The following is a 21816-nucleotide window of genomic DNA, read 5'->3' as shown; positions in this document are numbered from 1 at the left end:
AAAGAGGATATACAAATGGCAAATAAACACATGATAAGATGTTTAACAACATTTGAGATAGGGCTTCCCTGATGGCTCATTGGTAAAGAGCCTGCCAACGCAGGAGACACAAGCTCGATCCCTGATCTGGGAAGATCCCACATGCCATGGAGCAACTAAGTCCTTGCGCCACAACTACTGAGCCTGTGCTCTAGAGCCCAGGAGCTGCAACTACTGAGTCCACGCGCCACAGCTACTGAAGTCCTCATGCCCTAGAGCACATGCTCTGCAACGAGAAGCCACTGCAGTGAGAAGCCCACACGTCACCACCAGAGCAGCCCCTGGTCTCTGCAACCAGAGAAAAGCCATGAAGACCCAGCACAACCAAAATAAACAAAGAAAATTATTTTTAAAAAAAAAGAATTGGAAAAAAAAACCCCAACGATACATCATTATATAATTTTCAGAATGGCTAACATAAAAATACTGAAAATACCAAATGCTAGTGGACAGAGGAGCCTGGAAGGCTGCAGTCCACAGGGTCGCTGAGGGTTGGACACGACTGAGCGACTTCACTTCACTTCACTTTTCACTTTCATGCATTGGAGAAGGAAATGGCAACCCACTCCAGTGTTCTTGCCTGGAGAATCCCAGGGTTGGCGGAGCCTGGTGGGCTGCCGTCTATGGGGTCGCACAGAGTCAGACATGACTGAAGTGACTTGCAGCAGCAGCCGCAGTAAGAATACAGGTCTTCCTTACTAGCACTGTGGCTTACTTCCTTACTAGCAAGCGGCTCTGTGGTAAAGAATCAGCCTGCCAATACAGGAGATTCAGGAGAAGGTGTGGGTTTGATCCCTGGAAGAGGGGGGAGTGCGGCGGGGGGGGGGTTAGATCCCCTGGAATAGGAAATGGCAACCCATTCCAGTATTTTTTTTTTAACCTTTAGTTATCTGGCTGTGCTTGGTCTTAATTGTGGCAACGCAGAATCTTTGACCTTCCTTGTAGCACACAGTTGTGGCATATGAATTCTTAGTTGCAGCATGTAGGATCTAATTCCATGACCAGGGATCAAATCTGGGCTGCACGCATTGGGAGCATGGTCTTATCCACTGGGCCACTAAGGAAGTCCCCACACTCCAGTATTCCTGCCTGGAGAATTCAATGGACAGAGGAGGCTGGCAGGCTATAGTCCATGTAGTAGCAAAGAGTCGGACATGACTGAGCGTGCGGTGCATAGTGAGGATGCAGAGAAACAGGATTAGTCACTCTGAAAAACAGTCTGGCAGTTCCTATAAAACTACAATTGCACTTACTATATGATACAGCAATTACATTCTTGGACATTATCACAGAGAAATGAAAACTTACGTTAACACAAAAATATGTACATGAACGTTCACAGAAACAGTATTTGTAACAAAGGCTTTTTACTGGTCTGGATACCTCATATGGCTTTTTTACTCACATGTGTGGTGCCCAGGCTAGGACAGCAGAAACATGCAGGCTGGTTGGACATCTTGCTCTCCATAAGCTAGCTGGGACTTCCTGACACTGTGACGATCTCAGGGTAGTCAGACTACACACATGTTGGCCAGATTCTCCCAGAGCAAGTATTCTAAGAAGCAGGAAGTAGAAGTTGTCGGTTTCTTAAGCCCTAGGTCTGAAACTGGCCCACTGTCATTTCTGTCAAATTCTATTGGCCAGAGGTGTCACAGAGAGCACCCAAATTCAAAGGGGAGAGAGAACACAGACCTGACTTCTTATGGAATTTAAAAAAACTTTATAGAGGTAGAACTGACATACAATAAACTGTGTATATTTAAAGTGTACAGTTATATGTTTTGGCATATATATATATAACATGTAGTATGAAAGATCACTATAACCGTGATAGTGAATATAGTCATTATCCCCAATATCTCCTCCTGCCCCTCCGTAATCCTTCCTTCTCTCTAATCTCCTACCAACCCAGCCGCCAGAGATCTATTTTCTGTCACTATAGATTAGCTGGCATTTTTCTAGAGGTTTAGATAAATGGAATACGAGTAGGAAGTCTTTTTTCAGTATGGTTTATTTCACTTAGCAAAATTTGTCTATGTTGTTGCACAAACAAACACTTCATTCATTTGCCAAGTAGTATTCCATTATAAAAATACACCACAATTTGTTTATCCATTAACCTGTTTCTAAGGGAGATGCCTTCCTCCTCCCTGTTTCCTTGCCATATTGTACTGGCTCGAAGCTCTCTTACACATAATCCCCCAATGGTTCAGAGGGTAAAGAATCCGCCTGCAATGCAAGATATGCGGTTCGATCTCTGTGTTGTAAGACCTCCTGGAGGAGGAAACGGCCACCCACTCCAGTATTCTTGCCTGGAAAATCCCATGAATAAAGGAGCCTGGTGGGCTCCAGTCCATGGGCCGCAAAGAGTCAGACATGACTGATCGACTAACACTTTCTATTACATAATCACTCAGTTATTGTAGCTGTTAGTTACAGGCTTCCCTGGTGGCTCAGATGGTAAAGACTCTGTCTGCAATGCAGGAGACTGTGGTTCGATCCCTGGTTCAGGAAGACCCCCTGGAGAAGGGAATGGCAATCCACGCCAGTATTCTTGCCTGGGGAATTCCATGGACAGAGGAGCCTGGTGGGCTATAGTACATGGGCTTGCAAAAGTTGTACACGATTGAGCGACTAACACTTTCAGCAGCTCTATTATGATGCTGGCTAGAAGTGATGAGTACAAATCCCTGTTTTGTTCTTAGGGGAAAGAATTCAGTTTTTCCCCATTAAGTATGATGTCAGCTACAGATTTTTCATAGATCCCCTTTATCAGGTTGAGAATGTTTCCTGCTATTGCTAGTTTGCTAAGTGTTTTATCAGGAAGAGATGTTGGATATCGTCAAAAACGCTTTTCTGTCTCTTGAGATGATCATATAGTTTTTCTTTTAATATAGCGAATTACACTGCTTGATTTTCTAATGTTAATCAAACTGCATTTTGGAATAAATCACTTGTTCATATTATTATCTTTATATATCGTGGCCATTTTTATTTTTTATTATTTTTTGTGGCCATTTTTAATACACAATAAATGTGCTGAAGAGAAAAGTACAATTATTTTTACTTATTTGACAGAAAAGTTTTGTTTAAGAGGTATGCATGCATTTGCCCAGTGTATCTTTTTAATTTCTGGAAAAAAGAATCTATTTACTTCATATACTTGATAACTTTCTCAAATTCATAATGTTTTAATAAAGATTAGAAAATCTGTAAGTTATGTGGCTACTTCCTCAGTGGTAATACAATATAGAACTGGAATAGTATGTTGTTTGACAAACGTAACTAGATCCCAACCTTTGCTTTTTAGATTTAGTAGGAATTTCAAAGAACCTCTAATAACTTTGTAGCTGCTGCTAAGCAGCCTGTTCAGTGAAGATGTATTTAAAATACAGGAAGCAGAGAAGCTTCTAAAAGCTTCTATTCATCTACAATTATCTTCCTTAAATATTAAAATATTTTCTTGATGATTTTAATTTTCTTATAGCATACCTCACTTTTCTATCCTTTGTAACTTTTTAAAAATTTATTTTTAATAGGATAATTGCCTTACAATGTTGTATTGGTTTCTGCCATATAACAATATGAATCAGTGTTAAGTATACAATATCCCCTCCCTCCCACCCCACCCTGCATTCCACCCCTCTATGTCATCACAGAGCACAGGGCTGAGCCCCTGTGCTATAGTAACTTCCCACTAGCTATCTATTTTACACATGGTCATGTATGTATTTGTAACTTGACCCAATAGAAACTTTTACACGTTGTTGGTCTGACATCCCATTTGTATATGTATATTCAGGAAAAATTCAGAGGCTTCAGAATAGTATTTGTTAACAGACAACTGTTAACAAAATGCAATTTTTAATATGCCTAATGGGGACCGCACATATAGTTCTGGCTCTCAGTTCCCTTAATAGATTGTAGTTACTCTCCTATATGTTGAAAGCTAAGCCAAGAGTCCATTTCATATACATACACAAAGTAGTATGTATATAAAGAAGTAGAAAAGAACAGATGCTCTACCATGAGATTAGAGTGAATGCACTGAGGTCCTGTTATATTTTTTTACTCTTTTGTTTATTTGCAGTGGGAGTTGTCTTTGTGTGCTTTGTCCTTCAACTTTGTTTCATCCCTCCTATGAAGTGAAGTGAAGTCGCTCAGTCGTGTCCGACTCTTTGCGACCCCATGGACTGCAGCCTACCAGGCTCCTCCATCCATGGGATCTTCCAGGCAAGAGTACTAGAGTGGGTTGCCATTGCCTTCACCAGAGGATCTTCCCGACCTAGGGACTGAACTTGGGTCTCCCACATTGTAGGCAGATGCTTTACCGTCTGAGTCACAGGGCAAGTGTTTTTCATCCCTCCTATACTAGTGATCATTTGTTTCTAGACCTTTGGTATAAGCTGTACTAAAGTAAATACAGGGCCTATCTTTATTTTTTCTACATCTTCAGTTTATATCAGATGTTGACATGTGCTTATCTCTGTCCTGGTCTACGATTCTGGTTCTATCAGCTTGATTCCAAATGACCCCAGGTCTAAGTATGATAATTCCACTATTTCTTCAGAGACCAACAATATTATCCTTTCTTCTGTGTATTTAAAATTATTGTGATTTTACTTGTTAGCAATATGTAGTTTTTTTAACTTTCAATAAATTCTATGAAGCTCAAAACCAAAATCATAAAGCCTATTATTAACTCTTGCTATTCCACTAAATGGTATAAAAATTCAAGGAGAGTTATAATTAACAAAGGTCTAAGCAAATATCATACAAGTAAGACATCATGCAATAATTTTTTTCCCCTGAAGAAGGGAATTAGGGAAATGAAAAATTGCTGATTGGAAGAATCTTTTGTGCTGTATTTAATGAAAAAAAAGTACACTATGAGTTTCAGTTCTGGAGGCAATAATGATGATGGTTGCACAATGTAAATGTATTTCATGTCATTGAACTGTACACTTGAAAATGGTAAATTTTATATTATGTATATATTATATTACCACCTACAAAAGGTTTACCAATAAATTACACTACATTTTAAGATTATATTAAAACATACTCCTTCGTCTTAAGCTAAAGAAAAAAAGTATGGTCGCTCAGTTGTGTCTGACTCTTTGTGACCCCATGGACAATAGCCCGCCAGGCTCCTCTGTTCATGAGATTCTTCAGGCAAGAATAAGTGACATTTATTTCTTAAAATATTCATTGTAATAAACATTTTTCAGAAACTCAGTTTGTTTTTTAAATTGTTTAACAAACACTTAAGGTGCTGAGCACCTCTGACTACAGGATCTGTTGGAGAAAGAACATGGTGTTAGAAAAAGTAGAAACATATTCTTTAGGCAACAGTGTTGGGTCTTCTTGTTTACAAAATCATCATCCAAAATGCGCTTTCAGTGATTTCGGAAAAATGGAGTCTCAGCTGATGCCTCTAAAATTGGAGATTTAGATTACAAACGGTTCCATAAAACTGAAAAATCCTGACAGCAAGGATATTTTAGTAATTGTGCAATTGCCAGAAACAGGCAGTAGATGGCAATTTTGCAGGCACCCAAGGGATTTTGGAATAAAAGATCTTGTATTAAAAAATACCAATCTTGAATCTTCTTTTTCATAAAGAAGACTGAACGTCAAAGAATTGATGCTTTTGAACTGTGGTGTTGGAGAAGACTCTTGAGAGTCCCTTGGACTGCAAGGAGATCCAACCAGTTACTCCCAAAGGAAATTAATCCTGAATATTCATTAGAAAGAGTGATGCTGAAGCTACAGCTCCAATACTTTAGCCACCTGATGCAAAGATCCAACTCATTAGGAAAGACCCTGGTGCTGGGAAGAATTGAAGGCAGGAGGAGAAGGGAACGACAGAGGACGAGATGGTTGGATGGCATCACTGACTGAATGCACATGAGTTTCAGCAAGCTCCAGGAGATGGTGAAGGACAGGGAAGCCTGGCCTGCTGCAGTCCATAGGGTCCTAAAGAGTCAGACACGACTGAGCGACTGAACAACAATCTTGAATCTTGTCTGTGTGTAAACATACGAAGCTACCTCTTTAGTTTCTCTACTTTCCAGGGTAAATCTCACTAGCAGATGTCCGAAGTAATTTTATTTTGGCATCTTAGCTAAAATGATCTTCCAAAATGTGTAACAGTAATAACAATAATGATAACACCTAAATGATTATTGACTCTAACAACACAGAGAGAAGTTCCAGGAAGAACCTCATGCCTGAAAGTCTAAAACTGGGAGTCATCAGCAAACAGGAATATTTCATGTCTGGCTGAAAATAAACATGGAATCAACGTTTAGGAGTACAGAAGCAGAGCATGGTTTGGAGGAGTTCTCAAACGAGGAATATCCTATTTTTTTGTGCTTTCACCAGGTTTCACTTTGCTAAAATAGATCTACCTCCATTCTTCAATAACTCGACCTAAATCAGTTCAGTTCAGTTCAGTCGCTCAGTCGTGTCCAACTCTTTGCGACCCCATGAGCAGCATGCCAGGCCTCCCTGTCCATCACCAACTCCCGGAGTTCACTCAGACTCAAGTCCATTGAGTCCGAGATGCCATCCAGCCATCTCATCCTCGGTCGTCCCCTTCTCCTCCTGCCCCCTAATTACCACATTTCAATTCTAACATGTGCTTTTTTAGTATTACTATTAATATTATTCAAAACAAAGTCTTCCCCTCCCCTCTTTTTCTCTCTCCCCACCCTGGAACAACTCCTTTAAATGTATGAACTATTAAGACTAGCTGGGACTTCCCTGTAGCTGATGGTAAATAATCTGCCTGCAATGCAGGAGACACGGGTTCAATCCCTGGGTCAGGAAGATCCCCTGGAAAAGGAAATGGCAACCTACTCCAGTATTCTTGCCTGGAGAATCGCATGGACAGAGGAGCCTGGTGGGCTACACAGTTCATGGGGGTCGCAAAGAGTCACGACTGAGCGACTAACACACACATTGAGATTAGCTACATGTGACTTTGCCTACAGGGTAAAAAACTTCCAGTTCTACAGTTTAAAACATATTGCAAAGGGCTTTTTCAGGTAGTATCCTACTGCTCGTCCCAAATTTGTGGGAGTAATGGGGAGGTGGGCTAACCCATTCCTTCCACTTTTTTTTCCTTTAGGAATGAGGGTAGACACTATGCGGCTCTAGCTGCCTAAGTCTGTAGCGGAATCATAAAACCCAGAGCCGGGTCTTTCTGCACCCAGTCCTAAACTGGACTCTTACTCTGCCGATGCTTGCGATATGCCCGGGTCAACCCGCCAGGTAGCAGAGCAGAGACCAGCACCGCTACCACATGGAAGGCTTCTGGCCTCACTCTAGGTCCCCAAGGTCAGCGCCCACCGCATATCCTTGCCCCAACGGTCTGACTCTGGCTCTGATCGCTTACGAGTAGTTCGCATCCACTGCAGAAGCGCTGGGAGGTCTGCCGGAGCCACCGTACGTAGCAGTTGCAGTACTGCGAGCCGCGCAGCGCGGAATTCCATGTTGGAGAAGAAAGCCGAGCAGCGGAAGGTTCGCAATGCGCACGCGCACGTAGAGACCGGTGCAGACAGCGGATTACACCCGGTGTGGAACCCGCCTCCCTCGGCTACCAAGGTCTAAGCCCCGCCTCCTACTTGGTGTTCTCACGTGCTCCTGGGACTCCCTACTCTGAGACATCCCTACCCCCACCTTTCATAATTCCCCTTTTAGCTGGTGGTGCTCAGCCAAGTCATTTTTCTTAAGGTGGCGCCTGGAGGCTGGACATCTTTCCTGAGATCGCATCCCTGGAAAGCCTCCTATCTTCATACTAACTTTTATGCCGCAGATATTAAGCGATAGGAAACGAATGTCAAAGGCCAATCAAGGCAAAGAAACATCTCAATACACTCTCGGTAAACACACTGTAGACACGCGCCGAGTGCCCCGGAAGCGGAAGTGTATCCCCTTCTTGAAAGGCTGGACTACGCCGAGTGGTGACGTTTCCTCATTGGGCGGAAGGTTCGGTGGTAGTCGTCGGGCTTCCAGCTGGTGGGAGTTGGCGTTGCGGTGCTGGGCGCTGGAACCCTAGTTTATCCAGTTTGGGACGTCGGGCTGTGGGGTCGCACCTGTCTGTCTGATCCCCGCGTTCCCTGGTTTCCTCCCCCGGCGTGGGGCTTCGCGAAGGTCTCCCGGGCCCCTTTGGGCCACGGCGGTAGCGGTGCCTTTTGCGGTAAGTGTCTGCTTTTTCCCGCCCCAGACTACCGACTGGCAGCTGGGGGCAGCCCCAGTCCTGCTCAGCGGGGTAGACACTCCGGAGGGACTCGGCTGCTTTGGCCACCAGCTTTCGTCATCGAGACAGAGGTGCGCTGGCCCATTTTCATCTCTTGTCCCTCACCAGAAGTTTTGTTAAAAGATGCGCTGTGACCCTTTAAAATTGTCTTCAGATTTGCCAGAGCCAAATTAAACGTAAGCGATTTCAGGCCTGACTCTTGTTTTGCTGTCCTGATCAAGAATTTAGATGTGGCTGCTACTCCGAAAATCTGTTGACTTGTACCAGATTTTATTTTTCCACGTTAACTTGTGTCTAATTAACACAGTGTCCCGTCTGTAGTAGGCTTTCAAAAATGATTAAGGGATATCAGTTCAGTGCCATTAACGACCTAAGATATATTGGTGGCTCTGTCCGTAGCATCTGGTGCTACTAGCCGTTTCTTGAAACGCTTTCTCCCCTGTTGACGTTGTTGATGCTGTTCTCACATAGTTCTTCATATGCTTCATTCAACAAAATATTTACTCTTTCTTAGCTATAAGGATACGGAAATGAACGACTTGAACCCTGGCATTGAGGACCTAACAGTACAGTGATACAGAGACACATACATTATAATCAAGATGAGTAATGCGAAATTCTAGTAAGGTGTAAAGAGCCATGAGAGCTATGGGAACAAAGATGATGTGCGCTGCTCCTTAGAAGATTTGTGACCTTGAGCAAGTTGATATTCCAGTCTAGCCTCAGTTTCCTCATCTATCTTAGTTTGAGAATGGAAGATTAGGTAACATGTTTGGTACCGTGCCTAAAATACTGTAGTGGTGGTGCCAAAGGGGAGGGGAACTATTTCCTTCAAACTTCTTTCCCTTGATTTTTTGATCTGGTCAGTTAGTATTTTCTAACTAAATATAAAGTCCTGTGCAAAAGCATCTTCAAGCCCTCTTTCAAAGAGATTGATTACTCCTGTAACTTCACCTATCTGGAAATTCTGGACCTGCCACTGGAATACAGTAAGATAATCATAAATGGTAGCTTTAATTTTTTTTTAATTGATTTTCTTCTGTATGCCTTTGCAAAGGGAATTGGTAAAAGCTTCTCTCCTTCTGATTATTCTCAAAGTCTCAATGGACTCCTTTTAGTTGGCGGTTCACCATTGCCTGATTCCATAAGCGCTCTCTGAGAGTTCTCATCTATTTCCATGGTATTAGCATTCTACTTCCATGGTATTATCATTGTATGCCAACCTTTCCACATCTTTTTCTCTAGCCCCTGTTTCATGAAATAGTATTTTAGTTTCTGCAAATTCAGTAGGTCTAAAACCAAGTTCACTCTCTCCACCTTCTTTTTGTTCCCCTTTTTGTTACATATATCCCACTCGTTTTCCTAGTTTATCTCAGAGTTTTGACCTTGGATTTCTAGTTGAATTTTGTGGTATTTGTTTAATTTTTAAAAGAATAATAAAGTGAACGCTAACTATCCAACCTAGTAGTAGAATATTGTAAATAACCTTTAAAGCCCCTTGAATCTTGCCTCTATTAACTCTTTAACTTTCAAATCAGCTTCTCTTTTTTGCGTTCCATTCATTGGTTAATGGCATCACTAACCACCTGGTTATTCAAACTAGAGCCCTTAGTCATTTTTGCCTCTGTTTCTCCTTCATTCTCCATAACGATTTGATCATTAGGTCCTATAGATTTTGCTTTATGATTAACCCCTAACTTGAGCCCTGTCCCTCTGTTTTGTGTTCTTCCTTAGTTCAAGCTCACATCTCTTGAATAGACTTTTGGAGTATGTTTAGTATATGTAGTCTCCTTACTGTCCAGTTTTTCTCCCTTCAATGGCTTTGTTACATTGTCTCTAATTTTTAAATTATAGAACAGATTTTTTCATTCTCTTGTTTCCCTTAATGAGTGTTGCTTCATGCAGTGATTATTAACCCTGGCTGCACATCAGTATAGCCAGTAAAGTGTTTCAAAACATAGGTGCCTTGTTTGGCTCTCCTAATCAAGAATTTAGATGAGGCCAGTTCCCCCATAATCTTCTGATGTTACCATCCCTGGAGATTCTAATTGAATACTTCATTTTTAGCTGACAGGTGTTAGCTGAATGCCATTGAAATTGCCCATTACTTGAGCATATGCCTCATCCCTCCTCATCCACATTTTCAGGCTGTGTTCTTTTTAGCTTCAAGGCAAACTGTTTCCAAGGAGTTCTTTTGACTTTTGTTTTAATTTTCCTCTTGGTAACAGTTTACATAAAGATTCTTTTTATGATTGACTTGACAGCCAGAAAGCATCTTAGAGAATTGATTCCCAGTGTTTTTGAATTATTAGCTATTGTTGCTAATTGAATTTTTGGTGTACCTTTTCTGCTATTAAGCCATGAAGTGTTGCAGTGGTTTTATCTTTAATGTTAAAATGAGTTTTAAAGTTGTTTTAAAATTTGAAAACAGAATCATTGTATTGAAGAGAATATTTCCTAATATTGATTGGTGCAAAATAAGACAGAGAAGTCAGTGGTGGCATGATACCTAATTTATTTTCTGAACTTAACAGAGAAGTCTTGTCTGTGTTAACTTGATGTAATTTTGTTGATTTGAAGTTAGAACTTTGCTCATGCTGGAGCAATTCCTGGAGCACATAGTAGGTGTATGAGGTACTGACTAAACTAAATACAAGGGGCAATTCTGTCTCAACCTCTAGAATAATATCATTCTAATTCTCACAAAGAGCTCTTTGAAAAATAACTTTCCCCTTAACAAAAAATAATTCTCATAGTCGTTACCAACAATGTGAAAATTACAAGAATGTATTAGAAAATTTAAATTACTATTCACCATCTAAAGATGACAAATGTTATTATTTTCTAGCAGCTTTACTACAATAAAGTTAACATACCATACAGCTCGCTAAAGGGTACAGTTCAGTGGTCTTTAGTGTATTTGCACAGTTGTGCAACCATCCAGGGCTTCCCACGTGGTAATAGTGGTAAAGAAACCACCTGCCAATGGAGGAGACTTAAGAGACGCAGGTTCGATCCCTGGGGAAGATCCTCTGGAGGAGGGCTTGGCAACCCACTCCACTATTCTTGCCTGGAGAATCCCATGGACAGAGGAGCCTGGCGGGCTGCAGTGCACGGGGTCGCAAAAAGTCAGACGCAACTGAGCACGCACAACCATCACCACCGTCAATTTTAGAACATTTTCATCACTCCACAAAGAAACCCCATGCCCACTAATACTTCTCATTTCCCCCTAGTTCCCAAACCCTAAGCAACTATTAATCCACTTTCTTTCTTTCTTTTTTTTTTTCTGGTTCCACTTTCTTTCTTTATAGGTTTTTCTCTTCTGGACATTTTATATAAGTGAAATCATATATTCGTTTGTCACTGGTTTCTTTCATTTAGCACAATGCTTTCAAGATTCATTCATGTTGTGGCGTGTATCAGTACTTCATCTCTTTTGATTATCAAATAATATTCCATTTGGTAGGGATGCCACATTTTTATTTATCCACTCATCAGTTGAGGGATATTTGGCTTTTTTTTTTTCCCCTTTACTTTTTGGGTAGTGTGAATAATGCTTCTAGTGACCATTTAAGTATAATTCTTTGTGTGGCTGTGCCTTTTTCTCGGATATACCCAGGAGTGGAATTGCTGGGTCATACAGTAACTTTGTGCATTTAAAATTTTGAGGAATCGCCAAACTGTTTTCTAAAGGGCTGTACCATTTTACGTTCTCACTAGCAGTGTATGAGAGTTCTGATTTCTATGCGTTCTCACCAAAACTTGTTATTATTACAGTTATCTCAGTGTGGGTCAAGTGGTATCTGATTGTGCCTTTGATTTACATTTCCCTCCTGGGTAATGTGTTTTTTGGATATTTGTTTAAACAAAACACATTATGTGCAGTTTTGTAATCTGGCTTTTACCTTTAAGCATATTTTTAGCATTAGCAAGCATATTTACAAAAGATTTTCCCTCATTTCTGCTTTCTTCTTCACTCCTTCCCAAACCATAATTCTTGTGAAAACTTGCCTAAATTATAATGCATTAAAAAGTCTATAGGAGTGTATGCCAAATTATTGTTGGTGGTTATCAAAGGACAAAAAGAGGGTTAGGAAAACTGTATTTCTACCTTTAATGTTTCTGTAATGTTTGAGTTTAATGAACATGTATCCTCTTGTAATCACAAAACTTAAAAATGAATTATTTCTTTAGAGGACTGAGTATATTCAGAATGAAAAATATTCCTAAATTTGAAAGGCATTAACTTGTATTAGTTATTCAGATATAATCATTTTACCAAGTAAAATACCAATAGGTTGCTTTGTTAGATAGTTTACTTTTCTGTGGTTATAGACTATAAATACATATGCTATGTAGAATTTATATATATGTGTGTTTAATATTATAATCAGGAAAGCATATACTGGTTTGGGCTATTGACTATTTTACAGGAAAGTATATAGTGTAGAAATCATTTTTCTAAAGATATTTACTACTAATAGTATATTTATATGTTTAGTTCTTTAGTGTAATATTGATCCAATAAATTAGTCATTGACTAGGGCATAAAAGAACTTTTTTTATTTTTGCCTGTAGAATTTCAAGGACAGAGGAGCCTAGTAGGTAGAAGAATTTTTTAATAGGTGTTTTCATTATAATAAGATTTGGAATATCTAATCATTAGAGTCTGTTTATATAATCCCAGATTGGGCAGGGTTCTGGCAGGAGTGTTTTTAATTGTTTATGCAGAGAAAAATGTCTGCTTGGGGATTCTAGCTTCTGTTGAATAATAACCAAGTACATGAAATTGGCACTAAATGTTAAAAGATTCTGGAGGAGTGATTCCTGGGTAGTGGGACAGACACTTTAGTAGTATTCAGAAAATTTCCAGTTTATTCACACCTCAGCATTATAGGGAAAGCCAACTGACATCAAGAAAGGAAAGAAAATAACAGTTAATATACTGTGCACTTGCAGGCAGTTTTATATATACTGTCTCATTTAATCCTCACAACAGCCTTTCAGGGTAACTACCTTGATAATGGTATTATCTCCATTTTGCAGGTGAGGAATGTGAGGCTCAGAGAGATTAAGTAACTTGCCCAAAGTAACCCAGCCAGTATGTAACAGAGCTGGGATTTGAATCCAAGTCTGTCAGACTCCAAAGCCCATGCTCTTTCCAGTACTTCACACTGTAGCAGGTAAGTATGATACTTGGCCCTGTGCCTGCCTTACCTAGGGCACCCCAAACTTGAGTCTGTTTCCATTGCCTCACTGTCCAACTCTTAGATTCATGTTAGAAGAAAGTGTGATGGGCCAAGATCAGTCCTTGTGCGTCCTGATTGCAGTGGACTTATCAGTTCTTTCTGGATATTGCAATTATTACTCTTCATGAAGAGGAATGTGCATCTTTGCTTTCAAAATATGATTTCCTCTTTTGGATTATGGCAGCAAAATTTGTTCCAGGAGTTTGCCAGCAAGGATCTTCAACTCAGTTGTCTAAAGCATCATTCATACTCTCAGACCTAAGGTTGTATACCCAAGGGCGTCATTATGCTTTTTATTGGGTAGGGAGTGGCTGTTCCATTCTTTCACCTGCATATATGGTAAAATTGTTGTGAGGGTGGAATGAGATAATAGATGTTAAACTGTATGAATTGCTATACTGTAATCCCTTACCTTGTCAACAGCCCCATCTAAGTAGAGATTCTTCTTTTGTGAAGCTCTAGTACATGTATACACATATTTACTTCTCTAAATCTTTTTAGTTAGCCCAGAGAATTCTGAGTGAGTGTGCTTGAATTGTAAATTATTCCAATTTGAGATATAGGGTTAGCCATTAACAGTAAAAGATATATGTATTCTAGTGTGCATATTAGAACAAAGCGAAGTTAGTTTTTAAGAGTCTTGTTGGAACTTCTGAAAAGTTATAATAAGGCAAATGAAAACTAATTGTACAATATCAATTATCTAGGTTATTGATTTTCTTGATTGTCATGTTATCTTCATCGGTTAATTTATGTGGTCTTTTGAGAGATATTTTTAAGGCCATTTATGACTTTGGCTCCCTAGTTTTGTTATTTAACTAAGGTCTTAAATACATCATTCATCCATAAAGTTCATTTTTAGTAAAGACTGAAGGAAAATAAAGCAGTGAGCTCACAGGAGAGAGCAAAAGAGGCAAACATCTCTGCCCTCATGCAACTTACATTTTCATTGAGGGAGATATAGTAGTTAATCCTTGATGACTAGGGTATGAGCTGTGTGCGTCGACTTTGTGTGGATTTTTTTCAATAAATATAGTATTGTTTGGTCAAAAAGTTTGTTTGGGTTTTTCTACTATGTCTTATGGAAAACAAACAAACATTTTGGGCAACCCAGTACCTATATTGTCATTTTATAGACCTTTAAATTAACTAAGTGTGGGGAAAAGTTTGTTCAATTAGAAACCACAGTATGTGGAATCATAAAAACTAGGATCTGAGACAATTACCTCCAAGCTGTTCTAGCTTCCTGCCTCTCTTCGGGTAAGTCGTTTGTCAGTTCCTTTGTTTCTGAGGCAGAGATGGCAGTGCCTGGATTTTCTACTAGGATGGGGAATAGGCCAGTGCCACTAACCTGCCTTTGCTAAAGGGTCAGCTGTCAGTAAATCATGTTGGTAACAAAACAGTGAGAGAAAATAAAGAGAAGGGATTTGTGATTTTAAACAAGTGGTAGGGGAAAGCCTCATTGAGAAATTGCATCTGGGCAACAACAATATGAGGGAGATGAGGGAGGGAGCTGTATTGTTAACCAGAGGATGAACATGCCGGCTAAAGCACAGCATCCACAGCAAGGAACAAAATCGTGTGTGTGTGTGAGTGTGTACTCGTGTGTGTGTGTGTAAGTGCGTACTCGTGTGTAAAGCACAGCATCCACAGCAAGGAACAAAACCGTGTGTGTGTGTGCGTGTGCGCGCGTGTAAGTGCATACTCGTGTGTGTGTAAGTGCGTAAGTGCGTACTCGTGTGTGTGTGTGTGTGTGCGTGTGTGTAAGTGCATAACTGCCTTACAGTCCATTCTGAGAACTTTACCTCTATGTGAAATGATAAGTCATTGAGGTTTTGAACAGAATTTTAATACCAGAGTTTTCAGAAACACATCTTTGGAAATTGTGGAGAAAACACTTTATAAATAAAAGCTATTATTAGGTATTATTTTTCCCCTACTGAAGTGTAGGTTTTTGTAATCAGGCAAATATATTTAAAAATATGCTACCAGTAAGTAATTTATATAAGGAAAACTGTATTGGGAAACTTCACAGAAAATTTTTTTTCAATTTAAAAGAGCCAGTCAACATGGGAAGATAAGAGTTAACTAGTATAGCTTTTTAAAATGGAGGATGAAAAAATAAGTAAAATGAAGGATGATCTGTTTATGATATGATCTCTAAAAAAGCTAATTGTGGTGTCATAATTAGGATTATATTACCCCTGGTAGTGCTGTGGTAAAGGATATAAGCTGAAACCCCTGAATCCTATCTCTTACCTGAAGAATACTAGCTTAAACAATAATAATTTAGTATAATGATTTGGGATAAGAAGTTAAAACTTCTGGATCTTTTCTACAAAGTGGTTGCTTTTCCTGCTTAAGTAACCATGTAATTGTTTAAAAAAAAAAAAGTAAGTATTTTTGGTATAACATGGTATTTTTTCAGTTCCATCAAGTATTGATAATAAGTTTTTAGTTTTTAAATTATCAGATTTTACCCGAATAGAAGTGTGATGTTTAATGTAGAGCTCACCTTGGAATGTCTCTGCCAGTGACAGGACCTTGAGTGCCTTTTCCCTGCCTGCTTCCTTTGACTTCCCTCATTATTCCACTTTCTCTATGTTGAATGAGTCAGCTGTTTAGTCTGTAGATAGGATCTAGTCTAGATAATCTTGGTTTACTAAATTAGACCAGTTAGCTTGGAATAGTTACCAAAACAGCTGTTTTGAACAGTGAACTCTTCTGCCAGTATTGGCTTATGTTGGACAATTGATGCCTGGTTTTCAGAGCCCTTTACACCCTGTATTTCCTTCTAACTGTATAGCCTTCTGTCCTGACTGGAATGTTTTTTTTACTATCTTCCAAATAGTACTCAATAATTTTTGAGTACAGTGCATACATAAAGGATGAATATATCCATGAATATATCCATCCAGGCTTTTCCATGTCTCCATTTCTGCTTGTACCAATTCACCTTCTTCAAACTCCCTTTGTCCTCTTCTCCACCTATCCAACTTCTTCCCCTATATCAGCATCAAATTCATGACAACCTTCTCAGTGAAGCCTGTTCTGTCTACCTGAGCTTATTTATGTATATATATATAATTTTTATAATTATTGGCAGTTGACCATAAGCTCTTTTTTTAACCATAAGCATTTATTGCTAGCTTTGAACTACTGCTTAACTGGTATTAGTCAAGGTTCTCCACAGAACAGAACTGGTAGGATGTGTGTATACATGCGCATTCACGTGCTTGTGCATACACATACATGAAACTTTTTATATATTAGATGGAATTGGCTCGTGCAGTCATGGAGGCTGATGAGTCCTGACATCCCCAGAGTGAGTTGGCGAGCTGGAGGCCCAGGATAGCTAAGCAGATGGCATATTTCCAGTCTGCAGTCTGGCAAGCTTGAGACCCAGAAAAAGCTGATGTTTCAATTTGATTCTGAAGGCAGAAAGAAGCCTAGGCAGTCAGGCAGAGGAATTTTTAGATTTACTTTATTTTGCTGCTCATTGATGTCCTTTGTTTTGCTAGCTAGTAAACAACTTGAGGGCAGGAACTGCAAGTCATATTTACCTGCTTACCATCCATGACTTTGTGCATCCTGATTTACATGTAATAGGTACATCTCCGTATTTTATGAAATCATAACATTTTAAGAGCTAGAGGGGCCTTGAAGGTTATCTTGTTTTAGAGTTGGAGAATCAAGAACAACTTATTAATATATACCTCTTTCCTTAGTTGTTAGGAAAATGAATGAGATAATGTAATATCTGTGAAAAATGATTTACTAATTTTAAAGCTTTATTTTTGCTTAGAGCATGAATCAGAATGTGTCCTTTAATTAGAAGATATTTCCTGGGTGGAGATTTCACCTTTTTCTTTTTCTTTCTCACCTTTTTTTTTTCATTTAAGAATGTACATAGCACATTAGTCAGTTATTCATATTGACAAGTATGTCCAAAATGAGAACAGATTTAATTTGAAATGTCATCATTTCTTCAGAGCGTATTGTCTGATATATAAAATTTACTGATTCATAAAGAATATTCCAGTTAAGTATTCAAATATAAGGCATTGTAACCAAGTGGTACCTTTAGCTTTTGGACCTGACAGTATTAAAGATGCAGGTTAAGGCGGTAGAATTTGAAGTTACTGTGTTTTAAACACTCAAGTACTTTAATTTGAACTTAACTCTGCTTTAGAAGTTTTCATTTATGGGAACTGATATTGATTGTTTTCAGATGTTTTTATTTAGTTTTTTTCCTTCCTAGGTTTTCTTGTGATCACATCTTAAAGCTTTCAAGATGGTATTAGCAGACCTTGGAAGAAAAATAACATCAGCATTGCGCTCATTGAGCAATGCCACCATTATCAATGAAGAGGTATGTAAAAATATAGGTGGCTGCACATCATCACTAGCATTGCAGATAGATGAATAATAATCTCTGTATAGTTAATTCTAGATAAAAGCCATAAATGGGTATAGTAATGTGTTTTATGAGAAATGGACTATGTTAATTTCAACTTTCTATAATGAATTACCAAAAAAACCCCACCTTAACTTATATGTAATAATGACATATGTTTTATATTTCAAAAATGGCTTAGGTCTGGAAATATGCTTTTGCTTTCTCTTAATATAGGCCTATAACTTAAGTATCCTCCTCCTTCCTTCTTGATTAGACATGCATATATCTGATTTTTTTTCCTTGACTTTTATTTGACATTCTTATATAAGGCTAATATTTCCATTTGGCTACTTTGATTCATTTTCTCTGAAATCCTCTTTTAGTTTTTTGGAGGTTTTGTAAGCTGACTTGTTAATATGATATCTGAAATACTTTTCCTCCTGGTTTTAAGTATAAGGTATTTCTTGCTCCCATTTCCACCCCCTCCATTGTATATTAATGGTTTGTCAATTGAAAGAAGATGATTATAGTCCACAAGTATATTTTACATTTTGTGGTTCCAGTGGTAAAGTACTGATTTTGGTTTTAGAAGACCTTGTTTAGTGTCCTGCTAAACAAGTTGTAGAAATTTGAGCAAGTCAAATTCAGAATTTCTTAATGTTTAAAATGAGAAAATAGCATTTACCTTTCAGGGTGATTTTAAAGATCAAATGAAATAATAGATTAAAAGTATTTTCTAACTTGGAGGTTTAAAGAAAATTCTAATATAAAATTTGATATCAATACTTTAGTAAGCTAGTGGAATTAAACAATTTGGGGACCATCTTTGAGCTCAGCTAGTCAAGCCTCTCTTTTAACAGCAGTAGGAAGTCAGTTTCACATATTTATTTATTGGAAGAACCAGGATTAAAATCTTGTTTCTAATTCCACATACACAGCTTTTTATAATAATTAATGTTAAGTAATAAATCATAATTTAAACTACTGTTTAGTCTTTGGAATTCAGAATAAACAAAATGACAGCTTTTCAAATAATTTTCCCTGTTTATAACCCTTATGCTGTTTGTTTTTATAGTAGAAAAAGAAAAGAAACCAAGGACATGAAGTTGGTGGGAAGTAAAATAACAGCTGTTGCTTAAATTGGCAACTTCTCTATTCTTGATACTGTGCTACTAGGGAATTAACAAGGAGAAATCCCTCTAATGAAAGATCAGTTCCATTTTTATCAAATCCCTTTAGTGAGAGATAGAGAAATCTGATAAGCTGCTATATGACATATGACAGAAGTTGAAGATGAGAATTCATTCAAGAAGTGTTTGAGGGCCTACATTTTTGCAAACATTTTTGCTGCCACCGGGGATATAGCAGTGAACAAAATAGACTAAAATCTCTACCCTCATGGAGTGTATTGCATTCTAATGCGTAAACAGCTATTTCCATGAGCAGCTAAGGCTCATCTTTTTTTAAAGACTTTTTAATAGTTAGTGATCTTTTAACTACAATGCCTTGCAACTCAACAAATATGTGATGATAATAGTGAGTTATTAATGGAGGATAGTTTTCTTTTCAACTTTGTTCCTCTGCTCTGAGTGGAAATAGTAAAGGCTACTAGGTCAGACTGGGTCATTTTCTTTTGTCACATTTTCCTTCATGGTAGTGCAGTTGAGAAGATGTTGCTGCATATTAACAACAGGAATTCAGTGGCATAGAAAACTTCAGTGGCAACATGTATTGTATAGTAACTTTCTTTGACTTGTATATTGTCTTTACTATTATTACTTTAATATAGGGATAAAATTGTGGTGGTTAATACCTGGTTGAATAAAATGGAATGTTTTTTTTTTTGTTGTTTTTAAGTGGTGCTTTGCAAGTTGTGAGATCTTAATTCCCCTATCTTGGATCCAGCCCATGCTCCCTGCAGTGGAAATTCAGAGTCCTAATCACTGGACTACCAGGGAATTCCCTGGAATGTTTTATTTTGACAAAATGACTAGATATTTAATAAAATCTCTCTCAAAGGCTAACTGAAAACCTTTTCCCTCTCTAATGGTATACTGTGGTTTTTAATTAGTCATGGTTGTATGGTTGATGACTGGTCATTGTTTTTATATGGTTGAAATGAATTTTTTTAAAGTTTTATTTATTTATTTGTAGGTGTTAAATGCTATGCTAAAAGAAGTATGCACAGCATTATTGGAAGCAGATGTTAATATTAAACTAGTGAAGCAACTAAGAGAAAATGTAAAGTAAGTTAATTAAGCTAAAGGTAAAAAACAGGCAAAACTAAATATAGTTTACCGGGATGAGGAGCTAACTAGAAAAGTCTGCTGCGTTATGAAATGTTTCTGCTATATAGCACTGGGAAAGAATAGAACTCATATGTTGGAAGACTTCTTTTATAGTGTGTTTCCATAATAATGGTTCAAAGAATAAACTACATGTGGCTTTCATTTAATTATGGAGTTCTTTCCATTCTACTACTCCTTTATCTGAATGGATTCAATCATATACTGTACAGTATTTTAACAGAAAAGCCTGTTAGCAATTCAGACTCCTTAAAGAAAAGTGGTGCCATCTTAATCCTCTTCAGACTAAAGATGGCATTAATCAGCCTCCTTCACTATTGGAGAATTGTATTCTTTTTTATCCCCTATTGGTTTCTCTGTCCATGTTTGATAAAGGAGTAGTGTGTGTGGTCTTAGTTATTGTGTTAACTGGGAGAGGCACCGGCTGGGGCAGAGCATGTAGAATAATGGAGGGCACTTCAGTTAGCTGTTTCAGTCCTAACTCTCCTCATGCTCAGGCCATCCCCTCTCCTTCTTGTATTGTCAGACTGGGTATTAAATACAGGACTACTAGCATTTAAGCATTTAGAACCGCAAGAAGTAATCTTATTTGCTGCTTGGTATAAACATGTATAAATGCTGTATGCTGCAAGAAAAATAAAATTAATACTTCACAATAATGTGAAGTATTAATATTTGGACAAATTAATATTTGGACTTTCAAAAAATAAGCCTTGAAAAACTAACCAAAGTCATATATCTAATATTTCATGGTAAATTCTTTATGGTATGAACTTATGACTCTGTAGTAATTGTATGCATGTTAATTAGAAAAATATTAATATAAATGATTGGATAAAGTGTCTTAACTGACTTTTTCCCCTTTTTATCCTCAAAAACCATCATTATGAAGGTCTGCTATTGATCTTGAAGAGATGGCATCTGGTCTTAACAAAAGAAAAATGATTCAGCATGCTGTATTTAAAGAACTTGTGAAGGTAAAAGTATATCTAGCTTGTGCTTTGATTTTCTATACACTTACTGCATTAGCACAGCAAACAGGAATGTATTTCAGAATACCTTTTGATGTTTTTATGGAATATTTGTATTAAAAATATTAATAGGAGGATAATTAACTTTTCTGAATACAAAATTGTAGACTTTTTTTTATTGTAGACTAAAATTTTGAGTACAGATGTGAAGGCTGGTATTTTACTCTTAGAAAAAAATGCTAAAGCAAGTTATAGAAAGTACAACTTCACTATTTGTTAATTGATGGAAGAGCCCCTCTGAATTTATTCTCTTTAATACCAAGTTTTGCCTATTGAAGGTCCTACTTTTGTACAGAAAGTCACTCTTGGAAAGAGTTCTTTTCTCCACTTTTATTATGTCTAAAACATTGAATATCCTGCACTTGCCTAGATTTTAAGCAATTTTGAATCAATGAAATTTTATTTTACAAGTTATACTCTATTGCCCTGTCCCACCTTAGAACTGATATTGCTGCTGTAGTTGTGAAAATTATGATGAGAGTCTTAGAGCATTAGAAAATATGTTTGAGTCTAATGGTAGGGG

General features: G+C 38.0%; 2 protein-coding genes across 6 annotated transcripts in view; one reads left to right on the top strand and one right to left on the bottom strand.

Annotated features, from left to right (window-relative positions):
- Positions 1-7775, bottom strand: part of LOC120875089 — a 28486-nt gene extending 20711 nt beyond the window's left edge. The window contains exon 1 of one of the 4 annotated variants that reach the window (XR_005723810.1): positions 7442-7722. Coding sequence is in view for 1 of the 4 variants with exons in the window: in XM_040256766.1 (XP_040112700.1) it covers positions 7442-7538 (97 nt within the window). In the remaining 3 variants the exon portion in view is untranslated. Of the gene's footprint in view, positions 1-1444; positions 2510-7441 lie in introns of those variants that run through there. The other 3 variants (XR_005723811.1, XM_040256766.1, XM_040256767.1) reach the window with 3 other exon arrangements.
- The window catches only part of SRP54 (signal recognition particle 54), a 37458-nt gene continuing 23372 nt past the window's right edge, over positions 7731-21816 (top strand). The window contains exons 1-5 of one of the 2 annotated variants that reach the window (XM_040256762.1): positions 7863-8245; positions 13355-13491; positions 17819-17929; positions 20111-20202; positions 21155-21239. In XM_040256762.1, the coding sequence (XP_040112696.1) occupies positions 17852-17929; positions 20111-20202; positions 21155-21239 (255 nt within the window). In that variant the 5' untranslated portion in view covers positions 7863-8245; positions 13355-13491; positions 17819-17851. Of the gene's footprint in view, positions 8246-13354; positions 13492-17818; positions 17930-20110; positions 20203-21154; positions 21240-21816 lie in introns of both variants that reach the window. The other variant, XM_040256761.1, reaches the window with a different exon arrangement.

The sequence above is a fragment of the Oryx dammah genome, unplaced genomic scaffold (assembly GCF_014754425.2).
Source record: "Oryx dammah isolate SB20612 unplaced genomic scaffold, SCBI_Odam_1.1 HiC_scaffold_16, whole genome shotgun sequence".
Taxonomy (NCBI): Eukaryota; Metazoa; Chordata; class Mammalia; order Artiodactyla; family Bovidae; genus Oryx; species Oryx dammah.
Note: the sequence above shows the minus strand (reverse complement) of the source record. Positions and strands in the feature narration are given on the sequence as shown.